Source organism: Etheostoma cragini, chromosome 10 (genome assembly GCF_013103735.1).
Source record: "Etheostoma cragini isolate CJK2018 chromosome 10, CSU_Ecrag_1.0, whole genome shotgun sequence".
NCBI lineage: Eukaryota > Metazoa > Chordata > Actinopteri > Perciformes > Percidae > Etheostoma > Etheostoma cragini.
This window is the reverse complement of record NC_048416.1, coordinates 21,727,204-21,743,977: the sequence shown is the minus strand read 5'-3', so window position 1 is coordinate 21,743,977 and position 16,774 is coordinate 21,727,204. Positions and strand designations below refer to the sequence as shown.

General features: G+C 38.3%; 1 protein-coding gene across 5 annotated transcripts in view; it reads left to right on the top strand.

The window, feature by feature from the left end:
* atp8a1 (ATPase phospholipid transporting 8A1) overlaps positions 1-16,774 on the top strand; it is a 76,032-nt gene that overhangs the window by 2,450 nt on the left and 56,808 nt on the right. For 2 of the 5 annotated variants that reach the window (XR_004658352.1, XM_034884383.1), the window contains exons 2-13: positions 1,093-1,138; positions 1,367-1,407; positions 4,044-4,117; positions 5,602-5,671; positions 5,811-5,938; positions 6,741-6,852; positions 7,231-7,396; positions 7,752-7,757; positions 10,387-10,514; positions 11,726-11,803; positions 11,947-12,035; positions 16,299-16,343. Coding sequence is in view for 4 of the 5 variants with exons in the window: in XM_034884383.1 (XP_034740274.1) it covers positions 1,093-1,138; positions 1,367-1,407; positions 4,044-4,117; positions 5,602-5,671; positions 5,811-5,938; positions 6,741-6,852; positions 7,231-7,396; positions 7,752-7,757; positions 10,387-10,514; positions 11,726-11,803; positions 11,947-12,035; positions 16,299-16,343 (983 nt within the window). In the remaining variant the exon portion in view is untranslated. Of the gene's footprint in view, positions 1-1,092; positions 1,139-1,366; positions 1,408-3,334; positions 3,409-4,043; positions 4,118-5,601; positions 5,672-5,810; positions 5,939-6,740; positions 6,853-7,230; positions 7,397-7,751; positions 7,758-10,386; positions 10,515-11,725; positions 11,804-11,946; positions 12,036-16,298; positions 16,344-16,774 lie in introns of all 5 variants that reach the window. The other 3 variants (XM_034884384.1, XM_034884385.1, XM_034884386.1) reach the window with 3 other exon arrangements.

Sequence of the window (16,774 nt, the reverse complement as noted above, 5' to 3'; positions counted from 1 at the left end):
ATATATATATATATATATATATATATGTATGTGTAAATGTATAAATACAGTTTCCTACATGTTTATGAATAGATGAGGTTCTGTACAGCCACAACAGATTACGTGGATGAATGAAATTAACTGACAGCTTTTGCACAGAGAATGATGAATGAGCATTGTAAAGATCTCTACTTGCAAACTTTTTTTCTGGCCATACTGCAACTGGTAAAAGGCTGTAGCCCACGGACACACAGTCAATTCATTAGAAACTATATCATTTTGCAGGGATACATACATTTGATTTAGCCTGAAAAGGAAGTCTGGCCGTGGATGGCAGAGATGAAAAGAACATTGGAAAATAAAAGTAGAAAGAGACTTGAAAGAGTGGATGGAAGAAAAAATAGCTTTTAGAGCACATATTTAAGTTTTTAGCTTTGAGATGGGTCTTGTTCAGAGGAACTATATAGTATAGGCTTTGATATGACTGGGTAATTAGTAACATATGTTATAATAACAGGTGTTTTTGTGACTGTAAGGTTAATAGCTTGAGTGTACAAGATTTGGAGAAATCAGGACAAATTGAGTGAATACCTCTCCTCCAGCAGCAGCTATGTATCGATGCAACCCACTTCATCTTCAGTTGTTTTGGTTTTTCAGTGAACAGCAGGAAGACTTTTCTACCCTCCTGAAATGTACAGCACAGTCTGCCAAATTACCCAAATTAGCTTTAAATTAAATTAGAATTAAACTAAATTAGAATGGATCTTCAAAGTAAACAGATTATTAGCAGGGACGTGAGTGGATATGTCCATCCTCACTAATCAAGTACAGCACATGTTGCTTTAAGGAGCTACATTGTAAAACACAGTGATTATTTATATGAGACGGACCCAGCAACACATAATTACTCAGCGTGATCCTACTTGACAAGCTGTCCCTTGGAATCAGCTGTTGAAGTCACAGTTGATTGCATGACTGTTCGGCAGACAAGAGAGAGGGGAAGTAATACTGCTGATTAGTATTTTTGATGCGGCTGTATGATTAGTTTCTATTCTCCTTTGCTTGTTTGTTGTTACCTATCAGAGGATAAAATGATTTTTTTCTTTCTTGCAGAAACGTCACAACGCAGACAGTGTTGTCAACAAAAAGGAATGTCAAGGTATTGAAAACCATTTCTTCATTGGGTTTTTTAGGAAAGCCAGAGTGTTTGGTTTCACCATAAAACATACTACTGGTTTTAGTGTCAAAGTATTTACATTGCCAACAAGCAAATAGGCCTTAATTAAATCCTGATTGTCTGCATTTTAACATGACTTTTATTTCATTTGTCTCTTTTACTTCCTTGATCCCTGTTGCTGTAACTTTTTCCATCACTCTCTTGCCACAGTACTGAGGAATGGTGCCTGGGAGATTGTGCACTGGGAAAAGGTATGTACCCACGATGTGTCACTCATGTTCATTTTCACCAGTTCCCATTTTAGTCATCTAAAGCACATTTTGTCCCTCTATTGTGCTGTTTTCAATTGGAGAAATCTCACATATTGAACTCACGCACACACATCACACACACATCACACACACACACCCTGACCCCTCTAGTATCCAGACGCTAATTAACCCAGCGTTTCCATGTGGACGGTCATTAGAAGGCAGTGCTGGAGGACAAACAGAAGCTTCCTCTAAGAGAAGATTCCTCATAACGAAGCTATTTTATTACTGTGGCTGGAACACTTTTCCTAAAAGCATCAAAAACACCAGACAGTACAGAAATGAGATCGATTTGGACTGTTTGAGAAATGGTAATGTTGCCTCATCCATTACATACAGAATGTTATGTAAACTGAATATTTCTTCCGGCTCCCTGGGATATGAGACAGACAAGACATAATAATTTATTTATAACATGAAGTATTGTTGATTTGTACTTGAAAACTAAGTTAACAGCAGGAGATGTAGTGTCTGTCTGTAATATGTCAAGATGAATACAAAATAGAATGTGAAAATCTCCTCTCAGAGCATGGTTTAAGATGCAATACATGCCACAAAAACATGCTGACATAAAACAAGATACGTGTGGCAGTGGGTCTAACCCATGATTAGATTAAATGACTATACAAAGACCTTATCTGCATCAGAGTGATGTGATGGCACAGGGCTTCTGTAAGGAGCAAAATATCTGATTCATGCATTGACTTGGTTACTGCAGGCAGAAAGATCGCAGTGTTTCATGCTGGTGCAGACAGAAGCCTCTCTTAAAAGTCTAGCTTTGAATAATTGATGCGTTTTACATCTTCATCATGCATATTGTAAATTCTCAGTTTGGTTCCTTTCGTAACTCTTTCAGGGGAGCTTGAATGAGGCCAAAATGTTTCCTCCCAATATCTATGTCATTATTATTATTTGGGGCATTTTTAAGGCCTTTATTTTGACAGGACAGATGAAGACATGAAAGGGGAGAGAGGGGGGTGAATGACATACAGCAAAGGGCCACAGGTCAGAGTCAAACCCTGGCTCCCTGAATTGAGGAGTAAACCTCTATGTATGGGCGTCTACTCTACCAACGGAGCAATCCGGGCACCCATTTATAATGTTTTTGTTTATTTTGCGGTTCATGCATTTTATGTAATCCTACTTTTTCAGCCCTAATAGATTTTGTCTATACTATAGAAGACAACACGTTTGGGTATTGCTAATGTACCCCCTCATAATTAACTGTGTTGCCTGGTCATTGTGCATTCACATGGTAATTCTGATCCGAGTGACATGATAAACCTGACACTTTCGATAGGTACTAAAACCTCCTTTCTGTCTTTTCTTTGTGACAAAAGACATTTGTTTCCTTCTCTTTAAATCTTTAAAAATGTTATTAATCATCATTTTGATGGCTGCTTTTTGTGCTATTGCTGCCGTTAATCGGAATTGTTTTTGAATTCATGTTTTGGAATAATGAAGGTTTATATTTACGCACAACATTAGTCGATCAAAAAATAGGCATTAAGTCTGCTAGAAATATAGCAGACCTTTTGTGTAACCATAAAGAGCTTATTGTTGTATGAAATGCATGAGCGTCATGGCTCATTTCTCACCAGTTGTTATGATTGAAAATGTTGATAAATAATATTTGTTTTCCTCTGAACTTGCTGAATGATAGAATATACTGAGTGGTTGCACCTGTTCTGCAATGTTCAGAAGTAATAGAAAGAAGACTCCAGCTGTTTTAGTACTGTTTACTGCTTTAATGTACTTACCTTTTTTTCTCACCAGCTGTGCATTTTTGCTCTTGATGTAGAACTCATTTGCCCATGTGTGCTGTTTTTATAGGCAGTGCACAGCAGTAACCGGTTTATTTTCACAGGTTGAGGTGGGCGATATTATTAGAGTAAATGGCAGTGATTTCGTTCCTGCGGATGCTGTCATTTTGTCAACCAGGTATAGGAGTCCACCCTGCTGCCAGACTCTGTGGAACTCTTCTTTTTGCTCTCTCTCAGCTCTCTAAAGAAGTGATGGTTGGATAATACATCAAGCCAACATGGTCAAAGTGGATAAAAATCCTGCAATTGACATTTAATTGGATTTAAAATTTGGTTTGTTAAATTTGGTTTTGCTTGCTTTTGTATCTTTTGGTGACAAACATCACTTCTCTAGGTGCGACATTTTTAATGGGATTTTGTATTAGAATTGATCATGTCAACATGAACCTACCTATCTCCTTCACCTTTTCAAAAAAACATTTGGCCATAATATGGAGCTTACTTCAGTTCTGCATCCCTCTTTTAAGATTTTTTTCAATTAAATTTTTAATACCTCTGAGAAATTGTATCATCAACTTTACGGTATCATTTTTTTCTAAATGGTTTTGTGAAAAGGAGAACAGATGACCAACCATACCGACTGATCATTGTGCTCTTCTCATTTCTCTCTCCCCTTATGTGTTTGCTGTTTGTGTTTTCTTTTTTCTCCCTCAATATCCCCCTTTTTTTTGTCATCCTCTCCTGCCCCATGTGCGAACAACTGCCACACCTCCTCTCTCTTGCCCCCTGCTGGTGCGTGGTTGGTAATATCAGGTGGCTGTTGGGGAAGTAGTCAGAGCTGCAAATGGGGATCACCTCCCGGCTGACCTCGTCATACTGTCGTCCAGGTCAGGAAACCAGCAACATTACCAAAAAAAATTCAAAACAGCGGTGGGAGAGATAGGGGCTGTGTGTACCAACTAGGACGAGACATTTTGCTCTTCTCTCACTCATCACACAAGAAATAGATTGTTTTAAACACTTTGAGGAAGGGACCTGTGATTATTCTGGCAACAACCAGATGTTAGAGTGCCAGAGTCAAGGATTGCATGTTGCTTTCCTTTTCCTCTACATTGTGGTTTGGCAGCCATAATAGTGTCCGATTATAAAGTCATTTTATTATGTTTTGTATATTTTGTTTGACATCCTACCTTGTACAGTAAACCCAATGTTTTCAATGTTTGGCTGAAACTTCCAACACTGCTCAGTGTGAATGGAGACATCTATTTCTACAGCACAGGAGCGCCAGCTCCTTCTTTGACATAATTCTTTTATTGGGTGTGAATATATTTCCATATTCTTGCCCTTTGCATGGCTTGTATAGCACCCTCAATGCAATGTAACGCAATTTAACTTGATGTGACAATGTGCATGCAGTCACATTCCAAGATGTAAAGTTGAAAAGCATCATGGAATTAACTTTTCACATTACTACCATCTGAACAAGCTTAAGTGTAGTTCAGTGCTTCACAACTATTATTTAAGCCCTATTTTGCTGTTTTTATGAATAGCACCAAGTTGTCACACCCTGGCGATGCCAGCAGATTCATTTCCAGGAAGCAATGCTTTAATTTGACGGTTTATAGCAGCTGAGTCCAAACCTGTCTTTGATTCTGGATGGGCTGCAGTGTCCAGATCTCTCTTTGATTTTCTCTTTCACCCTGTGTGTTTGGACCAGCCTTCGTTCGATGAATAAATCACTCCATAAAAAGAGTGCTAACCTGCGACCCAGCTCACCTTAAGCACCGGCATGCTCTTACTCTCTGTCCCTGCCCCTGTGCCCAGAGCCTGTCAGAGGCTCATTTGTCTGCTGTGTTTGTTGTGCTCGGCATGCCTGCTGCTCACTCATATATCCCTACTCTGGTGTTTTCTCCCTCTCCACTCCCTGTCCCTTTGCAGTGTGTCTTAGACAGTCTGGGGTCACAATAAACAAAGATGTTACGTCTGTCTTAAGGACATTTACTGTGCATTAAGTGGGTAACTTCCACTCAGTACAACTTTGTAGTTTTATGTTTCCGAGTGGCCTTTAGGCTGACATGTAACATCTTTGTTTGCAGTGATCTAGTCTTATGTAATGTTCTGTTTTAGGCTCTTTTTAAAAATCATATCTAGTTTATAAATAATTGAGATGGAAATTTATATTGAAAGTAAGAACTTAATATTGGTAAATCATCTGTATCCTTTTACTAGTTGGTATACAATATTCTGTAACACAACAGCCACATTAGATAATGAACAGTTAAGGTCAGATTTAACGTTATACATGAATACATAGCAGTTGTCATTTTGTATTTACTATTCCAAGTGTCTATATCCTCTCCCTCCACTACAGTGAACCACAGGGTATGTGCTACATTGAAACATCTAACTTGGATGGAGAAACAAACCTTAAAATTAGACAGGTGATTGTCTTTTTTATTCTTTCTTAATGCAAGTTACTGTCCATACAATGAGAGCTAAGATGAATCTTCTTTTAAGTTTACAACACAAATTGATGACAAGTAAAAACACTACAATAATGCTGCGTTACGACATCAACAGGGTCTCCAAATAACTGCAGACATAAAGGACATTGACAGCCTGATGCGTCTCTCTGGGCGGATGGAGTGTGAGAGCCCAAACCGCCATCTGTATGAGTTTGTTGGGAACATCCGCCTTGATGGACACAGGTGGGCTCAGTTGCAGACCTCCATGTCTGGCCCTTAGCCCCCTTGCCAACTTAATAGCCCAGTAACCAGTAGCAGAACCTGTATCATTGTATTATGGGGTTCTAAGGGTTATTTAATCTTTCTGCTAAATAAATGAAAGCACCTGCCTCGGTTAAATTTAATTATATTATATAATATATAATTATATGCCGTATGCTTGCTTTTATGATATTATGGCTTGATTCTTGGAGTTTGGGACAATAAAGCTGTACATGTATGTCAGTTTAAACACCATTGTTACAACTGAATTACGTGTACATGAATATTCTGATTTATAATTAAGAAGTCAACTTGTTGATGGTAAAATTCAATTTATTAGAAATAGAGGCCAGTTGTAATACTGGCTGTGGTATAAATATCGTTAACGTCAAGTCTTTCACAGCATCACATAATGCTAATCACCTAGTCTGTGTTGTTGTGTAATGTTTGTGTGGTAAAAAGATCTGTCATGATGATTACTTAGTTTTGTAATATTGATTATTGGTTATTGTTAGCATTGGCATATTTATAATTAGGAATCAGGAAGATTTATGTAAGGTCAACACTCACTGATTAACAGTATAGTGATATTCTAAAGTGTGTAGTGAAGTATTTTAAACAAATGTCTTTAGTATCAAAATAAGATTATAAATTGGTTAATGTGTCAGCCATTACTGTCAACCCAAAAAACTATTTACCAACTTGTAAGAGACCATGTTAGCATAATATTCTGTTGGGAAAGTATGAAGAATGTACTCATAGGAGTAATTCTTGTTTACTACAGTACAATGCCGCTGGGTCCAGACCAGATCTTACTGAGAGGAGCCCAGCTGAGGAACACTCAGTGGGTGCATGGTGTGGTGGTCTACACTGGACATGACACAAAGCTCATGCAGGTAAAGCATATATGCACAGTATTCAGTTTTTTTTATTTGCATTTAAAGAAAAAAAAAAGTTGGCCTATGAAAAAGCTCAGTCTGGTAAACTGGTTCATTCTTTATTTTAAAAACCTACTTTTCATTTTGGTGCCGTTTTACTTTTTTATGCAACCAAAGCTGTTTATCGTACAAATAATAAACGGTATTTAAAACATATCAGGCGGAATGTGCATGGATGTCACCAAATCTTATTATGGTTTTCTGCAAAATTTTGACCTTTATCTTTTATTTAATGCTCCTAGGCAGCTTGTTACAAATGTTTAGTTACCCTGAACATGTTTTATCTTGACGATAAGATAGGGAACCTAACCATTAACCATTGTTTGTGTTAACTAGAATTCCACTCGGCCTCCTCTGAAGCTGTCCAACGTTGAGCGGATCACCAACTTTCAGATCCTTGTGCTGTTTGGTTGCCTGCTGGCCATCTCTCTGGTCTGCTCCATTGGCCAAACCATCTGGAAGTACCAATACGGCAATGATGCCTGGTACATGGATCTCAACTGTAAGAGTCCCAACAGCCCAGGCTGCACCTCTTATTCCACATATTTTGTCTCACTTGTCCATATCAGCTTATTTCTTTGTCATTTTAAGTTCCTAAATGCTGGTATGTGTTGTGTCGTTTTTATGTTGCCTCAGTTAAACTATGTTTCGCATTACAAGTGAAATATGTGGCAATGTGGGAATAAGTGAATTCCCTTTTAACTGAGAAAAGACAGCTGTGACATGCATAGATGTGTTGTGAATGAGTTTGAGTGAAAAAAGAAATGGTTGAATATCACTGCGCTGCTGTACTTTTTTGTTCCTTTCTAATGTTCTGTTTGATTTTGTTGTTTTCTTTGTTGTCGTTTTTTTAACAGCTCCAGGTAACAACCATTTAAAAGCCTTGGCCATCCGTGAATGACCCTCCCTTACTAACCCCTTACTGAAGCTCTGCCTTTGCTAAGCAAATGAAGCCCCCTACCCTCGCCCCCTAAATGGTTGCCCTACTTTGTATGGGCCCATGCCATGGACAAGCACATACCAGGGATCCAACAATAGGTTTTTCCCCTCCAGCTCTCTTAATTTCGTCTAGTTATTTTCAGTGCCTGATGCAAACACTGTCTCACTTTTCCTCCATTTTTTTGTGCCACGTTAAACACTTTGCAGTTCCCAAGCTTTAGACCCTCATCTTATTATTTTAGCGGCATTTACTTTGACTGCCAGGGAGATGAGGTTGTACTCAGGAAGTTTTTCATAGCAGGAGGCTTATACATGTTTATTGCTCGAACACATGTGGTGCAACGCAAGGGGCAGGAACTGACATTTTCTAAATGCCTCTGCCGCCTTCTTTTCTTGTGTGGAGTTACAAAGAACAGACAGAGAGGGGGAGGTGGAGAGGTGAAACCCTGTTTTTTTTTTTACATGTATTCTCAAGCGATTATTAAACATTTTAAGCTCCTACAACAGACATAAAAAGAAAAAATATTATGGGCTGCTCGGCTTCTGTGGCAGTTGGTCTGTTGTGATGAAGCTCTCAACCTGGTATGCAAAGTGATTATCGTGACACTCTGGCCATTATTCTGTACCCTGATAGGCCTGTGTAGGAGAGGTTGTGCCCTGATCAATTTATGCTTGCACTATGACTTACACTGTCCCTTTTTACAAGATGTTCCATTGGCTTCTATTGATTTTGTAAGGGTTTTAACATTGTCCTCAGTGGCATTGAAACCCACATCTAAAAGACCCTATATCACACTGATGAGGGGAGTGTAAGTCATAAGGCAGGCGTCCATCTTGAGACTGATTGTACTTCCATAAGGAGTTGTTGAGACTCTGTCCAGTGCATATTATCCAACCAGTGACAAAAGAGAGAGGTGGGGGGATTGTCAAATATTGAACATCACATTTACTTCCATCACTATAATTTTCTAAATTATTGTAATTTTACTCACTTATCAACATTTGGAAGTTAAATGGAGACAGGAACAGAAGAGTCAACGTTAGCCTGCTACACATCACACAGGCTTGTATGTCATATAGGCCTGCAATTATGCATGCCCGGCGAGTAATTCATTTGACTTTGACCTGCTGCAGTGTGCTGACACAGATCATTCCCCACATTGATGCTATACATTGCGACAACTTTATGCAGATTGAAAGCAAAATGAATAGTCATTTATAATGCATTCATGCCACCTGCTACAGTGTACTCAGTCAGTTTCTGTAGGTAGTGGTGCATTTATCATCATATCACTGACTTTATGCTGACTATCTCTGTTAGTAAACTGCTGATGCCTTAACTGACGGCATGGTAACTTTTTTTCTCTCCTAGTTTTAGTATAATGTCAAGGATGTGTTGTCTTCTCACTGTAATGTACATGTGCCACCTAAACATTTAGTATAATGAAACCCCAACATTTTACAGTCCAACTCTGGCAACAACTTGCTGTGAATCAATCAAAAAAATATTTTCATGTTGACTTGCTTGATAACCTCATCCATTCAAATTGCTCTTACATTACAGTGACATATTTAAGATAAGATATTAGGTGTACTTTTGCACTTGTGTGACCTCTGCATGTCCTGATTTGCTATGGTTTGATTTATACTTATTTTAATGACTCTCTACTGAGCCAACACAGTATTCCTGTCTCATCGAATAGCAGAAGTCTTGCTTTACATCACATAACATGCTGGCTACTAGAAATGAGTGACACAAGGTGATGTAGTGATTCTCATAAACACCCAAACTTTTTTGCTGGCATAATCCACCCCCTCTTTTCCACGCCTTGTTGGTTGAGAATGTGCTATGGACTGAATCTCCCTCCTTTGTCTTGAGAGCATCCGATACGTTTGTCTTCCTCCCCACTTCTGAAACAGTGTTCCCGCCTATATGTGTTGTTGTACCAGTAGCAGTAGCTTCCATTCTGCCATCCAGTTTTTTGTTTTGCACTCGTTCTGTCATGGGAAAGGTCTGTCCCTCTCAACCACAATGCTAAGATCAAGGCTTGGGTTGAGGAAGGTAACATTTGCACCTCCTGCAAGCTGAGGAAAGGTAAATTATATCCCTCCTGTTTTCTTGTTTGGTGTCAGTGGGGTTACATGTTGATCATTGGCAATTGTGTGGGGCTTTGGGGGGTGGGGGGGAACCAGCATCATTTTGCATAGTGCTTTGTGGAATCATTGCCTGGATCATGCTGGATGCCAAGGCTGCTGCTGTGACACTAATGACATTTGAGATACTTCAGTCCCTGTTCGCTACTTTGAATCTTTGGGACATTAAATTGGACTGTTAATCAGTTGAGTCATAAGAGGATGAGGTTGGGTGGAAGAAATGGCTAATTCCAGCTAATGCACAACGTTACCCCAAAACATTCTCTGGATTGGGATAAAGTTGATCATTGGCTGGAAGTAGCTTTGGGCATTTTCATTTAACTAACTGATATTCATGAACCAGCACTGATGATGCTCCTGTGTATCACTTCCCTTTGTCAAAAACTCGTTCCCTGATAGATGGCGGGGCGGCTAACTTTGGCCTCAACTTCCTCACCTTCATCATCCTGTTCAACAATCTGATCCCCATCAGTCTCCTGGTCACACTGGAGGTTATCAAGTTCATCCAAGCCTTTTTCATCAACTGGGTGAGTTGAAGCAATTTATCTAAACTATTCTCTAAATTTGTGCTGTGACTTTAAGGAGGAAAATTACTTTTAAATGCAGGTGAATGTTACCTCTATGTTTACATGCATTACATAAAAGAGACATACCAGTACATCTAAATATGTCATATTATTGCAAGTTATGAGCACAAAAATGTCAGTTCAATGTTGCAATACAGTTAATCTCTACATAAACAAAGCATGGTGGGGGTTGACTGTTTCAACATTAGAGTGCACTATATGGCAGGTAAAGCTGCTTTAATCCATGTTTTTGCATTAACAATGGATTGAGTGATTACTTGTATGTGAAAGGAGTTGCTTTTAGTAGTGATACCACAAAGAGTCATCACCAGACTCTGCCCTTTCCTTCAGGTCTACAGCTGATTTGATGATTACTCTTTTTTATTTTATTTTTTATTTATTTATTTATATATTTTTTTAATGTTCTCATGCCGCTCTTATCAACATTGTTTCAAAACGCAGTCGGCAGCTCGTAGTGATTAAAACAATCAATGCTAATGTTGTTCTGTTTCTGCTTGATGTGTTAAGAAGCTATCACATTGTTTGCTATCACATTGGCCGTATCCCCTTATAAGGCGAATGTGAAACTGTATGTTGTCTTGGACGTTTACGCTTTATTCTTGCCAAGTCGCCGTTGCAAATGAGAATCTGTTTTCAACGGCCTACCTGGTTAAATAAAGGTTAAATAAAATCATGTTGCATTGCCCTTAAGTGGCCCAAAAATTGATTGTTGCAGGTTTAAGAACTGGGTAGAAACATTGGAGTATTGAAATTAACAGGTGCACAAGTAACATGGTTGGCATCATTCCCAGAATATATTATTGTATGTAATGAAACCTGTTAAAACCAAGGCAAGGATGTACCACTTTTGAGTCAGCACATACTGTAGAATATTTTCCTCTTCTATCTTTCGCAACTAGGTCAGCCCCACCCAATATCTCAGCTGAGGAATGTGCAGTTTTTTTCCCCCAAAATTATTTTGGGCCCTTTTTATTTTCATAAAATTTTCAGTCAAAATCCTGGAATGGAATTTTTTGCAACATTAAGGGCAGCTCTCAGTTGGCTTCTCTTCCCGCAGCTCCACTTGGTTCAGTATTTTCTGGAGGGGAAATTGTCCCCGCTCCTGTGAAGTCTTATTTGTTGTTAACCTGTATTGTCTTGATTGGTTTCAGGACACCGATATGCTCTATGAGCCCACGAACACACCTGCCATGGCTCGCACCTCCAATCTGAATGAAGAACTAGGCCAGGTAAACCATGCATTTCATGTAATACTTCATATATTATTACTATTATAAATATTATACTAATGCTTACCAAAAATACAATCTGCTTTAGAATAACATGTACACCGATGAAGTATGTGTTATTCTTTCTTTCTCTACCCCTTCAGGTAAAATACATTTTCTCGGACAAGACGGGGACCCTGACCTGCAACGTGATGCAGTTTAAGAAGTGCACCATTGCTGGTGTGGCCTATGGGTACGTTTCGCTTCCCTCTACCTTTTTGATTTCCCTGCTCCCCCCTTTGCATCCTCTACCGTTGCCTCCCCAATCACCTTCATTAAATGCCGAGTGTGCATCACAGTACAGCTGGCGTCTCTCTCTCTCCTCCCTTGCCTTCTCATTAGCAGCTGCATCAGTGCTCCTCTCAACATAAACTATAAATAAAAGGCAGACAGACATTTGTAAGCAAAGGTACTGTACTCTCTCCTGTTTAGGCTTTTGCTCATCATATGTCACGTTGGAGGACTTTGAGGATACTGGGTAGACATTTCAGTATTTTTCCTACAAGGTCCAGAGCTTGACAGTCTCTCGACACAAATAAGAATAAGAAAATTGGCAACTTGTAAACATTAAGATTTGGCAGAATTCGCAGTTCACATGAATTCACTTTTTTCCCTCAGCTCTAATGACATAAAAGCATACTCTATTACATTTTAAAATAACATTAAATTTCCTTCCCCCTGAATATATTCTCATTTCATTCTAGTTCATAGATAATTAGCCTCAGTGGATGCAAAACAAGTGGGAGAGCAGATCTTCACAGAACCAAAGCAAGTGCAGGCGTTACAGTACATGATTAATCCCATTAGGATTCAATTAAAAGCTTGATTGATGAAGTGCAGGCTGAAGACAAAAGAGAGTATTTTTTCTTGGGTTCTCTGTAGCAAAGCTCTCATTATGCTATGATTGCTAGCTCCAACTTCTCATTGTGGTCTCCTGGGTCAACAACATAAAGTTACTGTAATTAGTGACAATGTGCATGTTGATGTCCAAGATTATTGCTTCTATTTTTTTGTTTCCTGCTGTTGCTGCTGAATAGAGACAGGGATGTAATTTTGTTTTGTTTTTGTCATTTTCTTTTCTTTTTTTGATTGTTATTTTATTGACTCAAACCTGCTGTGGATCAGGGACAGACACTCCCTGCAAACATTGACATTAGGCAGAAGTCTCTCCTTCTTCCAAAGTAGAGATGTTTTCTTTTGATACGCAGAAACAAGGACTCCCTCTTATGCAACTGATAAATATTAATGAATGTTTCATAGCAGGATAGAAGAAAGGCATGTTCTAATGAGGAAAGCCTGTTTTCATGATACTGTCATTTTGCCTCCTCTTCTGTTCGTTCTGGGTTCCCAAAATAAGAGTTGGGAGGGTTAGATTTAAAAACTGTTCAGGTCGTTGTTCTGTATTTATAATTCACCAGACAATGCCAATGTTAACTGGAACAGTAATGTACCCTCCAGCTCTTTATTAGATTTAGGCTTTCATGGTATATAAATGGTATATACTGTATGACATACATTTAATGATTTAAACAAATAATGAATACATGGTTGTTAAATTTACCCAACAGTGAAACAACTTGGCAAGCTGTCAGATTTGACTGCATCCAGTCTGTTTTCCTCATATTCATGGTTAGATTTGGATGAAAGGTTGTGATGGTTGTGAGGCAGATATTGTTTGATTCAACTCTAAATTATCTGTCACTAACATGTCCCTCTACCTCTGGAATTACATGAGTGCTTCTTCAATACTGTTTTTATTTTACTTTTTGTACAGAGACAGACAGATTTCAAAGTAGTTGACTCTATTTCAGGGTGTAGTAGTATATTGTTCTTGTCAAAAAAAAGAAAGATAGTTTGAGTACAAATAAATTAAAACATCCCACATTTTAATACAACTGCATGTGCATAGCACGTGGCGTGACTTGAAATGTGATGCCAGGACACACACAAAGCCCCCCCTGACATTGCCACCCGCATGTGTTCCTCACCACAAATTAAGTGCTGCTGTAATTAATAAAGCAAACCCCAAGGGAGTAGACATTAATTAATTCCACTGGATTGGACTCCAAATCTCAAGGAGAATACTGTTTAGGTTAGAGAAGCTCCCAGAATCCTCCGGAGTGTTATTACTTTGGAGTTGAGTGAAAGCATTTTTTTTTTTTAAATGTACTCAAGTGACAAAAAAAAAAGTAAATTTTTTTTGTTGTGTTTTTTAAATAACCAATTTTTGTAGGCAAATTTGGTTTGACGAGTTTAACAGAAGAAATGTACACTGGATACAGTTGTGTTACATATGTCTAATACTGTACGTTAGCCTGTGTGTTGAGGGATTGGTTTGTTGGTGATGCAGCTAACCACCATGTTGTTTTACTGAAGTTACACTAGTGAACAGGCTCACAGCGTGAATCAAACGGAATTTGAATTAAATGGATAGCTGTAATGTTCAGTAGAGCACATCGTCTGGTCGGCTCCACTCCTTACAGTTAACAAAGCACTGCACTGCAGTTAGTCTGCCAAAGCAGAGATGTCAAAATAATTTGTTGCCTCATTTTAGAGCAGCATGCACTCTGACCACATTTATTTTACAACATTGTTATTTTCATCGCTGGGTTCATTGGTGGCCTTAAAAATGTACGCTGAATGCTCACACACACACACATTGCAGCTGTAGTTCCAAAGTTCCTGCTGTTGCCTGATGAGGAATGAGAAAGGGAGGCTTCTTAATATAGTAATTAGAAATTATTCCCAAACATTTATATATTCCCTCAATTTTGTTTCTGGCTATCTTGGTTTGGATTTTTTTCCCCTTCCTTGAAATTTCTCGCCAAACATTTTGGAAAAATTTCCTCAGTGTAATCTGTTTAATGTGTTATAAACTCAGTTTAATGTTTAATTACCTTTTTGGTATCAAATATGTTTAGTATGTTTTATGAAAGCATAATGATCCAAACATTTAGTGTGTCTTAGACCTTCTTGTCTGCTTGAGACAATTCGTCAAAAACAACAACTGCTAACTACAGTAACTCATCACATTTCAGTTTTTACTACAGTGTGTTTAATCAAAATATACATGGTATTTTTTTAGTGGGAAAATTTCATTCTTGCCAGTACGTTTCTAAATTAATCTTACATGTATGTAATACCAAAATGATTGATACTGATGAGTGAAAGGATGGATATTTCTCTTAACATGCACTACAGAACTGGATATAGAACAGCAGCGCATTTTGAGATCTAAATCGCATGCCTGTCTTTCTTTTTGCCTGTAAAGAATTACGGCTAGTATAACATCTGTCACTTGTAAGGGAAGGAAAGCGAACACGACCCTTCCAGTTAACTGATAATAACTTAGAATGAATGCTAGCGCATGTTTACAATTGTAAGGAGCAATAACAGGAAATTGAGCAAAAACTAGCTCTTAATAAATAAGTTACTCATACCTTTTAATGCTTCAATGATTTACTGAGGCAATTAGTTATTGGTGCCGTAGTGACTAGTGAAGAAAACATACTAACAAAATGTGATAATAGTATGTTTAATTCGTACAAAAAACTAAGTGTTAAAATGGAAAAGAGGGTTTTACAGGGAGTTATGTGCTGGAGTTATTTCTGCAACTTTTACCAACGTTTTTATTCACAATTAAGTATACAAGTGTGCTCTATTAAGCAATACGTTTTCTCAGCATCATTACAGTATTGATCACGGTATTACCGATCTAAGTTTCTATAAAACGAAAATTGTTTATATATTATTTCATATTAAAACAACAGTACTACTCATTTTGATATTTTAAGGCAAATTTAAATGATTAACTATTATACTTTTGCATTTGATTTTGTACATTATAAATGTGAGCACTCACACTTTTCCTTTTAACTGTACCTTGATGTCACTCGCCATCATTTGCCAACTATACATATATTATTATAATATATATAATTATATAAACCATCTGCCTCGCAGTACGTCATTGGACAGTCTGAAGAGCCGCAATGCATTTAGGAGCGATTGTACGTCCAGTAGGCTCACGTCTCATACTGAGAAATTGTTGCTAATGGGTTTCTAGATCCGGGCATTTCTTGTGTACACAAAATCCACAAACTATGCAGGACGAACGCACTACTCACTCAAATTTACATCACACTATGTTAATATGTTATTTTGATCACAGCTTGTTTCCCCCTCTTTCCAGCCTTTGTGCAAAGCTAAGGTAACTGGCTCCTACTGTGTGGACATGAGGGTAGTGTCATGTATAAATGATCAGAGGACCTGCTTTAATCACTACTATCAATCTAAACACAACACCTCCGCTACAATCCTTCCCAGCATCTGGCCTATCATATAACACCTGCCCAACTCATAAACAAACCCATCTTTAATCCAATCCTGGCGTCTGTACCGTCACAGAACATGTTAACAATAGACTTTGTCAACAAGATAATTTTTTCTCCAACAGCCACGTCCCTGAGGCTGAGGAGGGTAGTTTTGCAGAGGACGACTGGTAAGATGACTGGGTGTGAAATGGTGATCTTTTTTTTCACTCCTCGCTTCTGTGATGTATTAGTGCTGCCTTGCCTTGTGAAAATCGTGACATTGAACACAATACCTCAGTTTGTGTTTGTTGTTTTTGTGTGCGTTGAGTACACTTTGGACATGTTGTATGTGACTGTGGCTCTTGAATCCCTGTGTATATCTGTTGATGTGAAACAACAGCCTTTAAAACAAATATTCCAGTTTATATATGGTATATATCTATGCATATGCTGGAAGTATTATAATTACTATTGATTTCTGAGTGGTTATGTGGCTTCCTACCAGCCTTTATTGTATGTTGTGTTGAGGCTAAAGCTGTGCAGCACAGTCTCCTTTCCCCTGCTAACTTTTGAGGTGGTAGATTACACACCCACCTATTTACTCTCTCTTTCTCTCTCT